Genomic DNA, 13,542 nt, shown 5'->3' with positions numbered 1-13,542 from the left:
TTTTTTCTTCATTTCCAGCTAGTTTACAAGTTTTGTGCAACATAATTTAAAGTTAAATCAGGATTTAGTCATTTAATCATAAAATTAAAATTTGTTGGTTTGTAGTATTAAAGTACATTTAGGTGATAAAAATACTTTTTATTTAAGGAAGGCTTTGAATGTAGGACCTTTACTTGTAGAGTATTTGTACTGTGTGGTATTAGTTCTTTTACTCAAGTAAAGGATGTGAATACTTCATCCACCACTCATAAACTATTACAACTAAGAAATTACTTTGAGTTTAATGTTAGACTAAAATCTCGCGATATTTTGGGACAGGGCGAGAGCGTAGTTTAACTGTGTTGTTCTGATTGGTCAATCGCCAAGCTTGCTGAAGCCAGAAATGAGCCAATTGGCTGTGCTGGAGGTAAATAAGGAAATGAGGGTCAGCGCTGGGTCGTGTCTAGAAAGGATCCCCAGACCCGGTTAAGATCTCGCGAGAGTGACCGTTTAAACCCAGACTTTGATATTTCTCTTACACTAACTAGATGTTTTCTGTCTCTAAACCATTCCAGAGAAATATTACGACTCTTTCACGTTACAAAACATATTTATTTGTACAAGGTGCACATTGAGGAAACAATGCGTACAAACCTCGCGAGAATTTCGCAAAACAAGGGTTCCCTTCTCGATGTAACCCAGCTGTGGCGCTAGTCGGTGAGTTGCGTCCAAACATGAAGATTTAATCCAGTTTAAAGGAGTCTCTGGAGTGATTTTCCCATCAGTTCAGATCGAGGAGCTTTATTTCACGCAAACACAGCGCGCGCTACAGACAGGTGCGTGAATTCAGACGATTTAAATACGGTTTGAAGCGCGTTAGCTGTACAGTTAGCATGAAAACTGCGCTCCATTGTTTAAAGCGTGGAGCGGCAGCAGGGCCGTTAACAGTTATAACACTGTAATAATCCGTTATGTACTGTAATATACACTGTTATGACACTTAAGTCATCCCGAATAATGTGCGACACCGTGAACTCAGTGTACAGACGAGTCTCGGCTCGCAATAAGTCCCGCTGTTTCCCAAATCCAGTTTTGTTTTCTAAAAATAGTAAAAATATGAATGAAAGAATGATTATTGGAGAAACTCCTGGAACCTATGACGTCCAGGCCAACTAGGCTTAAAGGGACAGTTCAAAGTATTTGAAGTGTGGCTGTTGTACTGATCCACAGTCAGTGTGTTACTGACATGCCTGAGTTACTGGTGAGGGAAACTAAATGTCCTGCTGGGGACAAAAATCAGTTTGAGTGTACGTTATATTATGAATATTCTCACCACCTTATCTTTCTGTCAGAAAGGAAAGAGGAAACCATACAGATATCAGTCTGTTCAAACCAACCAAACACAGGAGTCGTTGGTCTGCTGCCTCCATCTGTTAGTGTGTTGGTGATATTATGAGACTGGGTCACTTTAGAGTCACTGAAGTTTTATATTTTGGTGTTTTTAGCTTATTTGGGTGATTGAAGTCTTATTTTGATGGATAAGTAACTCATACAACCACACTTCATTTAATATGAACTCTCCCTTAAATGTAATAAAATCAACATTATAATCATGTATCAATACTTTGAACACGTAGTTGCCGTGGTTTCTCATCTCAGGTGTTATTGTCCTTTTTCAGTCACTGCGGCTGCATCATCAGAGCAGTTGCTACATTTGACGCGATCGTCGGCGACTTTTCCGTCTCACAGTCGAACTTGAGGATCATGGCTCGCAGGCGGAAATTTGATTTCGAATTCAAAGAGAAAGTTTTACAGTATGCGGAGCAGAACTCTGGAGAGAAAACGGCGAGGCACTTCAACATCGACACTAAGAGGATCCGCTACTGGAGGAAACAGAAGGAGGAGCTGCTGTCAGCGGACAGAGGGCGGGCGCGGCTGACGGGTGGCGGGAGGAAGAAGGTGAGCGCGGAGCTGGAGAGGAAGCTGTCCGAGTGGATGAGAGACAGACGGGACATCCAGGTGTCCAGGAATATGATCAAGAAGAAGGCGTTGGAGATCTACGCCTCCGTGAGTGACGGAGGAAAGACGTTTGTGGCGAGCGCCGGCTGGCTTCAAAGATTTCTGCAGCGTAATGACCCATCGCTTCGACGTCCCGTTGCCACCGCCGCAGCCCAGACGGATGCAGGCCCTCTTGCGGACAGGCTGGTTTCCTTCGTGGAGTTCGTCGGCAGGACGGTCGGCTCCAGGGCAATTCTGGAGGAGGACATCATGGCGATGGACGAGACCGTTGTTGGGTTTGACGTCATGTATCCAGGTGACCCGCCAGCAACGAGGAACGGGCCACCAAAACCCGCCCACCTCACCGTCGTCCTCGCTGCCAAGGCCGACGGAACCAAACTGAAGCCATACATCGTCTTCAGAGAGGCTGTAGACGAGGTGGCGGCGATGCAGCGGACGGTCTCTGGCGCGGTGATTGCCACGTCTTCAAACGGTTGGATGAACGACACACTCACTGCTGACTGGCTGCGGACGGTGGTGGGAAGGGTCAGCTCATCCCCAAGGCTCCTGGCGTGGGACTCGTACCGCTGCCACATCAGTGATGCCACTGAAGCTGAGCTGACACGTGGCTATGACATCACAACGGCGGTGATCCCGAGAGGCTGTGCCAAACACCTGCAGGCTGCGGACGTGGTGTGGAACCGCCCCTTCAAACAGAATCTGCAGGATGCTTACGATCAGTGGTTGGATGGGGACGCGGACAAGGAGTATGCCGCCGGAGGTTACCTCAAAGTCCCAGCCCACCGCCTGTTAGTGGACTGGATTGTCTCTGCGTGGGACAAACTGGACACGGATCTGATCAGGATGTCTTTTAAAGTCTGCGGACTGTCGGTGAGTCCTGATGGGAGCGAAGATGACCTTATCCTCTACTTCAGGGAGGGGCAGCCCGGCGCCGCCAGCCGGGACGCGCTGACCCGGGTCAGACTACGGAGACAGGAGGACATGAGCAGAGCATACGAGGACGATAAAGACAATAAACATGTTGTAGTTGATGATGAAGAGGAGGGTGGTGAGAATTCTGGATCTGATGACTGCTGGTAAATCAGAAATGTATTTATTATGGCCAGAGCTCCAACGGTTAATCAATGATTGATAATTGATTTATTAGTTTGAGTCCTTTATTTTGATTATTTTTAAAGAAAAAAGTCTAAATTTTCTGATTTCAGTTTCTTACATGTGAATATTTTCTGGTTTCTTTCCTCCTCTGACTTTAAACTGAATATCTTTCAGTTGTGGACAAAAAAAAGACATTTGAGGACGACATTTTTCACCATTTTCTGTCATTTTATGGACCACATGGACAGATGTCCTGTTTTCACGTTTTATCCAGAGAACCTTCTACCTGACTCGTACTTTATTAAATTGATCACGTGTTGATTTTTAGGGCATCGATGACAAATTAAAATACTTCTTCAGAAATGTCTTGCATGTTGCCAGCTGTTTTCTGCTCTAACACTTTACAATAAAGTTATTTTTACAGGCTTCAAAGTGACACCGTGGTCATTTTTAAATCTTTATTCATTCATCCTGAGACACTGTCATCATTTAATCAGGATTTTTTTTCTCTTAAATTTACCACTTTATTATATAAATGGAAAATATTTTATTTGTGTAAATTTGCTTTTAACTTTTCCATTTTATTTCTCATAAACGTACAACTATAATTTCAGAGGATATTCCAGTTTTTTTGGGTTAATTGATGATTTCTGCCCCCCCCCTCTAAAACGCAGTCGAATCTGTTTTGAAGCACATTCAAACTTTCATGTTCATTTTGACTCGACTCTACTTTATGTCACTCAGTTGAACTCTTGATTTAAAGAAATATTCACTCATTTCTGACACTTGATTTTGAATGTGTTAAACTTTATTCGTCTCTGTCCAGCCCCCAGAGAAGCAGCCATGTCCGTCATCATACAGACTCGTGGTGAAGTGGGCGGCGGCGTGGCGGCTCACCTCCAGTGCCCCCTCTGCGGTCATTTCTCCAAAAGCCACGCCCACCAGCTGTCCCACATGGCGGCCTCTCACCCCACCTACCTGGACGGTGTGGCGGTCGGTCGCCTCGGCAACATCCTGATGTACCAGAGCACGGCGCGGCTGTTCCACTGCTGCGACTGCTTCTTCACCAGCCGAGACTTCACCAAACTGTACAAACACATCATCTCCAAACACTGCCTGGACGAGAGGGAAGGCGGGGCAGGGGACGACGGCGAGGAGAAGACGGGGGAGGAGAGGACCGGCGAGGACAGCGAGGAGAAGACGGGGGAGGAGAGGACCGGCGAGGAGAAGACAGGAGAGGAGAGGACCGGACAAGACGGCGAAAAGATGGGAAAAGACGGCGAGAAGATGGGAGAAGATGGTGAGAAAATGGGGGAGAAAGAGGCTGCTAAAAGAAAGAGGAGCAGTGAGGGGGAGGAGGAAGAGGAAGGAGAGGGTCATGATGAAGATGGCGCCTCCCAGAGGCTGGTGTCGGTCAAAGCAGAGGGCGATGAGAGCGTGCTGATGTTCGATGGCGCCAGGTACCGCTGCCTGATCTGTGGCTGGAAGACCAAGCTGAAGGGGATGGGCATCAACCATGTGGTGCGGAAACATGACATCCCCAAAACGTACGCCGCCCAGGCAATCAAACGGGATGCCGCCGCCGCCGCCAACAACCAGACACAGAACAGCGGGGCGGCAGAGGAGGAGGAGGTGGTGGCTGGGCTGAGCGGTGACCTGCTGAAGGAGGAGATGGAGGCGACAGCCAAAGTGGTGCGCTTCATCTCCAACCGCTTCGTCTGTCTGATCTGTGGCTGGAAGACCAAACTTAAAGGTACCAGCGCTGGTTCTACTGGTTCCACTGGTTCCACTGGTTCTACTGTGTATCAAACCTGTCTGACAGTGTCGGATGATGTTCTTATCCACTTTAAATTAATATCAGTTTAACTTATTGATTGGGATAGTTAGTGTGGTTCACGATGAGTTACTTTGGTGATCTGAGCTCTTATTTTGGTGGTTTTAGCTCTTATTTTGGTGGTTTAACGTGTCTGACAGAAAGGTGAAGTGGTGAAAAAGCACAAAGACACCAGTATTCGAGTAAATGTACTTAGTTACCCTCCACTTCCCATTTTGTGTTTTAAAGGTGAACTTGTTTTACTGACAGTTGTACCTGTGGGTTTCTGTCTCCCTGTGCGTGTCCTGGCAGGCTTCGCCATCAGTCACGTGGTACGCAGCCACGACGTGGAGCGTCCCTACAGCTGTAAGGACTGTAACCGCTCCTTCTTCCTGCCCAGTCGGCTGCAGCAGCACGTCAGCGCCGCTCACCGGCCCGGACGTTACGCCTGCCCCTTCTGCTGCTTCAGGTCTCACTTCCTGGGAGGCTTCAGGAGGCACTGCAGCCGCTGCAACGCCCGCGAGGAGGAAGAGGAGGAGGAGGGAGGAGGAGTGGGAGGAGGAGGAGGAGGAGGAGGAGGGGAGGGCGAGGAGGAGAACAACGAGGAGGAGGAGGAGGGAGAGGAGAGGAGGGCGAGGAGGAAGAGAAGGAGAACAGGGCCGGTGATAAAGGAGGAGGAGGAAGAGGAGGATGATGATGAATGAGGACTACATGTCCGTCTGTTGCCATGGTGATTCCTGCTCATTGTTCCCTTAAAAAGTTGGTCATTGAGAACATTTTCATTTGTTTCTGCGCAGAAAGCAAAATAAATAAAACTCTGTTTTTACATTATAAAGTTTGTATTAATTTAATTATCATTATTATTGCCAATCATTAATAATCTGTTAGCCACGTTTACCTGTAGAGGAGGAAAGTAACTGAGTACAAATAGTTACTGTAGAGTCTTCAGGTATCTGTACTTGACTTTGATTTTTCTACATCTGAACTCAAATATCTGAAATTTCTCCTCCTCATGTTTTATAAACAGACTCTTACTTTAGTTTGATTGACTCTGAGGTGAATTATTGATTATTGATTATTTTGCATCATTGTGCGCCGCCTTCAAACATCAAGACTGATTTCAACCTGAATGGACGAAACAATAAGACACAGAAAAGACATCAGAGGACATCAGACAGGACAGACGGGAAAAACAAGATGAGAACATAAAGACAAACAAAACAAAACCTGAAGGACGTAACGACGACGACGACGTTAAGTTTTTGTACAGTTGTGATAAAGGTTCATCAATAAACTGTGTTTTTACCTCCTGGACTCCTGCGGCGAAGACGACCTCATGATCAGTAAACAGAGTCAGCAGCGGCCAATATTTGTTGTTTATTTAGCCAAAACATATAAAACAAACCCACCAATCACATGACAGCGTGACGACACCTCATCAATCGCAGAGAGAGGAAACAAATCTGCGTCATGTGATTATTGAACAAGTTTAAGAAACAAAAAAGAAGGTGAAGCACCGAACACAGAACGTGAGCAGGAAAAGCCCCGTTTGTTCTACAGAATCACTCTGCTGATATTTGGAACAAAAACTCTGAAGAGGAAACGTGATTCATAATTACTGAAGAAAAACAACATGATTAAACTCTTCACCACTGCAGGAACTTAAAGGAACACCTGATTGGTCAAGCAGGTGTGACGTCACACAATAATCTTCATCCTGATCTGCGTCTTTAGTTCTGCAGGTGTTTGATCATAAACTAAACTTCTGACCTGATGTGGACCGACTGACCAGCTGCAGGCCGACGGCGTCCATCAGACGACTCTTTGTTTTCATCTTATATGAACTGTTATGTCTTTTTTGTCTCGTTGCTTCTGATTGGTGCTGTTAGCCATGCTAGCAGCTAGCCAGTCGGTCTGCATCCGGTCAAATTCTTTCTTCTTTTAAAAATTCATCAATTATCAAAATAGTTGTTGACTGATGTAATAATTAATTTAATCAAAGTTTTTAACTCAAAAGACGTGAAGAGAAGGTGACAGAAAAATTGTGAGTCGTGTTTGTAGCCTGAAAGACACGACCCGGGGCAGAGCAGTCAACTACCCAACAATTATTTTCACTGTCAGTTATTTTCTCGATTAATTAATTAATCAATCAATCAATCAGTCAATCCTGCCAAAATCTTTGCCAGCTGAATAATCTTTTTTGTCTCGTTTTGTTATGTTCTTACCTCATTTCACTGTGATTGGTGATTTATCAATAATAAGAATAATTGTTTCCACATTTACTTTTCTTTACTCTTTTGCGGATTCATTCTTTTTATGTTCAGGTTCTGTGAGAACTGTTTGGTTCCTGCAGTGGAAAAGAGCTGAAAGATCATTAAAGAGCCGAGACCCTTCTGACGGAGGAACCACCGCAAATCCTTACCACAAAGAATCAGATCACATGTTCATGAGGAGCAGTTTTCTGATTGGCCCACAAGGGTCACAGTCAACTTTTTCTACGTGTAAGTCGGCGGCGGCCATGTTGTGTCCCTACTTGTGTCGACAGTCCTGATGTCATCGTCCCGTCCTCGTCCTCCAACAGTTTCACATCATAACAAAAAAGATCTTTTGACTGACAGCTGGAAGTCGGTGTGATTCTGTCCCGTGTATGGCTCTGGTTGGGTGATACTACATGTCCCAGAATCCCCTGCTGTCTGTCGGCCACTCAGGCGTCAGTGTCATCAATCAGACCTGAGTATCTGACAGTCCGTCTTGTTGCCTTGATGACACAGCAGCGGGGAGGGGGCGGGGACCGGGGTCAGAGGTCAGATGTGTCGAGGGCACCACGCTCCCTCCAAGGCAGCCATGTTGATTTCTCTCAGGTCGCCAAAGTCATCGCCATCGTCTCTGTCGTAGTACTCGCCGTTGTCGTTGTGGTCGTCAAAGTGGGGCGTGTAACTGGTCGACGCCTTCTGCTGGAGACGTACGACACAGAATTTATTCGTTACTTAAAACTAAACGAGTTAAGATGACTGCGGCAGTTTTAGAACGAGCACACGCCGACGTGAAAACTTTACCGTTCGCACCACCGGCTCTCTGAAGGGGGGACACACCATGTGGAAGCGAGGGATGGCCACCTGGAACACTTCCTCTTTATTGGCTACGAGAGAAACAACAAAATACAGTGTTAAAGAACTACAACTGCTTCATGGTTAAAAACTACATCCGGTCCAACAGGAACTTCCTGGTTAAAGAACTACAGGAACTTCCTGGTTAAAGAACTACAGGAACTTCCTGGTTAAAGAACTAGTCCTGTTAGAGGACAGAGAAGCAGACGGTGTAGAAGGTACCCAGCCTGTGGAAGGTGTAGTGACCCTCCATGTACTCTGACGGCGTGGAGAAGGTGGTGCAGCTGGCGTACTCGTGGACTTTTCCAGGCGTCATGACCGGAAACTCTCCTGCAAACAGACAGAAACTCAGCAGGTAACGTCAGCTGATCTCAGTCGAGCTGAACAGGTGGTCATGTGATGTGAGCGTCGTACCAACCACGCCGGGTCCCTGAACTTCCTCCACGTTACCGTCAGACGTGGTGATTTTCCAGTAACGGCTGTCGAGCTGACAGGCGGCTTCAGGCGGGGCGCCGCTCGACATCTCTATTCTGAAAATACAGACACAGACAGACCTACTGACCGACAGACCTACTGACAGACAGACAGACCTACTGACCGACAGACCTACAGACAGACAGACAGACCTACTGACCGACAGACAGACCTACTGACCGACAGACAGACGTACTGACAGACAGACCTACTGACAGACAGACAGACCTACTGACAGACAGACAGACCTACTGACCGACAGACCTACTGACAGACAGACAGACCTACTGACAGACAGACCTACAGACAGACAGACCTACTGACAGACAGACAGACCTACTGACAGACAGACCTACTGACAGACAGACAGACCAACTGACAGACAGACCTACTGACAGACAGACAGACCTACTGACAGACAGACAGACCGACAGACAGACCTACAGACAGACAGACAGACGTAGAGACAGACAGACAGACCTACAGACAGACAGACATAGAGACAGACGTAGAGACAGACAGGTACCTGATGCGGTAGGTAAAGAAGAAGTGCGGTGGATGGACGGAGGACAGCTCGGGCAGGAAGGAGGTAGAAACAGAGACAGTGATGTCACCGGTGGTCGCCACACACGCCTTATCGTGCACATACCTGCAGACACGAGAACATGGACATGTGGACGGACGTGTTCACTTCAGAACGTGTTAATAACAGGAATCATCAGGTTCAAACATTTTATTTCAGTACAGTGAAAAAGAAAACTTGCTGCAACAGGAAGTGAATTTTTTTTACCTGAAGATCTGGTCTCTGATGATTGGATATTCTCCTGTGACGACGTTGTGGACGTAGCTTGTGAACCACTCCAGGAAACAGGAACCTGAACAGGAACAGGAACGATGAGTTCTATGTTCAGAAACACGTGAATCGTGTGTTTATTTCACAGAAGATGAACAAACCTGTGATGAACATGTCGATGGCTGAAGGATCCTGAGCCGTCTGATCCTGAAACACACATTCATTCACTTCACCTCACGTTCGTTTTCTTTAAATATTTAAATATTTAGCTCGAACAGGAACTACAAACAAACAGAGGCGCGCCACAAAACTCTGCTGCAGGAAAAGTAGATCAGAAAGAGAAGCAGCAGGAAAAACTTCAACTTCACTATCATTTAAAACATTTTTAATACCACAGATTTACAGAATCACCTGAATTTGTTTACTGTCATATCTGTATGTAACAATAACTGCTAATAATAGAACTGATTGACCCCTTTATTTAAATTTCTGCTGACTTTAAAGGCAAACTTAAAAACTTTTTTTTCAGCATGAACAGTTATTTTATTATTTTCATCAATAATGTTTTCTTTTTATCCCTTTAAATTTGAGATATTTAGCATCTTTTTAGAAGAAACTACATCCGTCTAAATCCACAGATTCCAGCTCTGAGAGAGATTTGAGTATTTTGAAAGGCGCGGCGGACAGGACGGGTACGGACGGGACAGGGGTAGAAGCTCTCGAACATGCGGCGTCCCTCCGCCGGCTCCAGGGCCATGTACTGGCTGAGTCCTGTGTGGAAGCAGAAGGTGAGCGGGAGGCAGCGTCTCATCCCCATCCTCTGAGGGAAACCGCCGGCCGCCGTCTCCACGTCCAGCAACACCTCGGAGCGGTAGTGGTTAGACAGGGACATGCTGCCCATCAGCCTGAGGACACATGGACAGACAGGTAGACAGGAGGTGGTCAAAAAGACACAGACAGATGATCACAGACAGCATGTCATCATCAGACAGACACCGACCCCGGGATGACCAGTTTCTGTCCGTTGTGGATGCGGTACGAGCAGCGGTAGTCGTCTGGCAGTTTGCAGCTGATCTGAGCCTCGATGTCATTAAGCTCCGCCTCTGTGGCGCCCTCTGGTGAGGAAAACAAGCACAACAGTGATGATGCAGAATCACAGGAGCTGTTAGAGGAGAGAATATTCCTCTCTGCACAGAAACCAAATCATTCATTTTAAAAGATCAAACTTTATGACCTGAGGAGGCAGAAAATCACCACGGTAACAGAAATAATCATGTTACAGTCCAGCTAACATATTAATGACACAACTGACCCTCTATAACTGCAGCTAACCTTATAGCTAGCCACCTCTGTGTGTGTGTGTGTGTGTGTGTGTGTGTGTGTGTGTGTGTGTGTGCGCTGACCTTTGAGTGATGTGATCATGCGTGGACACCTCTGCTGCAGGAAGCTCTTCAGCTGCTCCCACGCTCTCTTCAGGACGGGGTAGTACTGGATGTAGCGACCCAGGTCTCTGTAGTAGTGTTTGAACAGACAGTACCAAGACACACCGCTCTGCAGCCGGTCCGCACTGAACACACACACACACACACACACACACACACACACACACACACACACACACGACAGCTCCAGTCAAAGGTCAAACCATGTGTTCCAGTCTTTATGCTAAGCTAGGCTAACTGCAGCTCAGACAGCCTCAGAGAGGTGAGTGAAATGTTGAACTGTTCCTTTAATAAATCAGACAGTGTGAATGTCTCACTCTGTGAGCAGCCAGTGTTTGGAGCAGAGCGTCTTCCACAGAGGGTTGTGTTTGGACAATTCATTCAGCCGCCGACTCACATAACTACAACTGCAGAGAGGAGACACGAGGACACAGAGGAGACACAGAGGAGACACAGAGGAGAGACAGAGGAGACACAGAGGACATGGAGACACAGAGGAGACACAGAGGAGACAGAGGAGAGACAGAGGAGACACAGAGGAGAGACAGAGGAGAGACAGAGGAGAGACAGGACACAGAGGAGACACAGAGGAGATACAGAGGACATGGAGACACAGAGGAGACACAGAGGAGAGACAGAGGACATGGAGACACAGAGGAGAGACAGAGGAGAGACAGAGGAGACACAGAGGAGAGACAGAGGAGAGACAGAGGAGACACAGAGGAGAGACAGAGGACATGGAGACACAGAGGAGAGACAGAGGAGACAGAGGAGAGACAGAGGACATGGAGACACAGAGGAGACACAGAGGAGAGACAGAGGAGACACAGGACACAGAGGAGACACAGAGGAGAGACAGAGGAGACACAGAGGAGAGACAGAGGACATGGAGACACAGAGGAGAGACAGAGGAGACAGAGGAGAGACAGAGGACATGGAGACACAGAGGAGACACAGAGGAGAGACAGAGGAGACAGATTTTATTAATGTCAAAGTAAAAAGTCAGTTCCCTGAAAGGACAGAAAGAAAGAAAATAAATACAGGAAAAAATAAATAAAACAAATAAATAAGAAAATAAATAATATATTTTATATAGACACATATAATATAAATAAATACACAAATAAAATAAGAATAAAACATGTTTTGCTTAATGATTCATTTAAGGTTATTTTCTGCACACTTGGGCTACATCTCATGGGTACATATAAACCACTAATTTGGAAATTTAATTATTCATTTTTAGTTTTTAAAATTCATTTATTTATTTTTAAATTTTAAAAAATGATTTTCCCTTAATTTATTTTTATACATTTAATCTATTTATTTTCAAAAATCGATTTTTTCTTCTTTATTTTTTTTTTTACTTTTTTATTTTAACATAAAATTATTAAAATCATATTTTCTTCTTTGTTTTGATTAATATATTATTATTTATTTTATTATTTTTATATTCAAGTGAATTATTATATTTATTTTTTAAATTAAAAAATAAAAAGTTTTGAATTCTCTATTTTGTTTTTATTTTTTTGACATAAATAAATATATTAAAGCATGAATCCCAAACCTTAAATTAATCTATTTACATTAACCTGAAATCTTTTAAAAGTCTTTATTTAGTTTAATTTATTTCTTTTTTTTTTTCTTTGCTTCTTTACTTTATTTTATTTATCATTATTATTATTATTTAGTTGTTGTTTTGACTTTCCTTACTTTGTTGACGTAGTATTTGTGGGTGTTAAGTATCTTGACTAGTGGAGGAGGTGGACTATGATGCAGTTATGAGCTGTATTAAGGCACTGCGTCACTTAATGACTGAGGTCTTGAGGAAAGTCTGAATTTATTTATTTTTCCTTCTTTTTAAAAAAATCACATTAATAATCTGACGAGTCCTCAGATTAATCTGGTGATCATCACAAACACTCTGAGAAAACTACTTTCACTGATACTTTTACTACGTAATACTGAGATTATTACTACGCACAAATGTAAACAAATCGTTAGCAGTTAGCCTGTTAGCTTGCTAACTGTTAAAAACATGTTAATCAGACTACAGTCGTCCTGTTAGCAACATTTGCTCGTTAGCTCCAGTCTGTGCAGATGAATATGACTCTGTCAGCTGTGAGCTGCTGCTGTCTGACTGTTTTTACAGGCTGATTCCACAGCGCTCCTTTACTCTTGTTGTTAGCGCCTGCTTAGCAGCTGCCGCTAACTCTAAATCTCGCGAGAGTTCTTATATTTAACCCAAATCTTGATGTTTCTCTGACAGTAACGTGATGTTTTCTGTCCGTAACCTTCCACAGATCTGAACCATATAAAGCGTGACGTCATCAAACATCATTACTTATTTAAAATAAACATTAATGAAATAACGCGTACAAATCTCGCGAGAGTTTAACAGATGTTTGGTTCCCTTCCCTGCGGCTTGTTTACTTGTGTGTTCTGTTAAGAACCTCCATGTCTCGTGTGTGTGTGTCCTGTGTGCTGCGGGCGGAGGCGGGCTGTGGACTCGGACACTCACTGGATCAGGTCTCTGAAGTCCAGGAAGGACAGAATGTGAAGCAGCGGGTCTGATGGGAGCTGATCCATCCGGAGCTCCGAAGAGGCAGCCGCCATTGTTATCTACTCTTCTTCTTCTCCTCCTCCTCCTCCTTCTTCTTCTTCTTCTTCTGCTCTGAACGGCGGCTGCTGGATTACCGCCACCTATTGACGACAGAGTGGATCAGTTATCAACTGTGTCAGTTTCAATGTGTTAGTAACCAAATAAAGTGTTATAAGTGGTTATTACTCCCCAGTGGAGACAACAGTCCTCTGAGTCTT

At 45.0% G+C, this 13,542-nt stretch overlaps 2 protein-coding genes across 4 annotated transcripts; one reads left to right on the top strand and one right to left on the bottom strand.

Moving 5' to 3' along the window:
• The first annotated feature begins 682 nt into the window (after positions 1-682).
• LOC146305028 (uncharacterized) lies at positions 683-5,610 on the top strand. The gene is made up of 4 exons (XM_084713255.1): positions 683-815; positions 1,659-3,070; positions 3,920-4,846; positions 5,219-5,610. Exons 2-4 carry the CDS (start codon positions 1,744-1,746, stop codon positions 5,608-5,610), a joined length of 2,646 nt encoding a protein of 881 aa, XP_084569381.1. The 5' UTR covers positions 683-815; positions 1,659-1,743.
• A 1,802-nt stretch (positions 5,611-7,412) lies between these two features.
• On the bottom strand, positions 7,413-13,402 carry fbxo3 (F-box protein 3). Of its 3 annotated transcripts, none has more exons than XM_084714078.1 (12): positions 13,244-13,402; positions 11,040-11,129; positions 10,684-10,847; positions 10,281-10,395; positions 9,981-10,185; positions 9,442-9,487; positions 9,278-9,362; positions 9,014-9,136; positions 8,428-8,543; positions 8,236-8,343; positions 7,963-8,045; positions 7,413-7,860 (listed from the first exon to the last, which is right to left on the bottom strand). In XM_084714078.1, exons 1-12 carry the CDS (start codon positions 13,336-13,338, stop codon positions 7,711-7,713), a joined length of 1,380 nt encoding a protein of 459 aa, XP_084570204.1. In that variant the 5' UTR covers positions 13,339-13,402; the 3' UTR covers positions 7,413-7,710. The 3 variants fall into 3 exon arrangements, with proteins under 3 accessions (XP_084570204.1, XP_084570205.1, XP_084570206.1); XM_084714079.1 differs by having other exon boundaries at positions 7,413-7,857; XM_084714080.1 differs by lacking the exon at positions 7,413-7,860 and having other exon boundaries at positions 8,020-8,144; positions 8,195-8,343.
• Between the last annotated feature and the right edge of the window lie 140 nt (positions 13,403-13,542).

This window comes from Lutjanus erythropterus, chromosome 24 (genome assembly GCF_056507025.1).
Source record: "Lutjanus erythropterus isolate fLutEry1 chromosome 24, fLutEry1.hap2, whole genome shotgun sequence".
Taxonomy (NCBI): Eukaryota; Metazoa; Chordata; class Actinopteri; order Lutjaniformes; family Lutjanidae; genus Lutjanus; species Lutjanus erythropterus.
The sequence above is the reverse complement of the archived record's forward strand: the minus strand, read 5'-3'. Positions and strand labels throughout refer to the sequence as shown.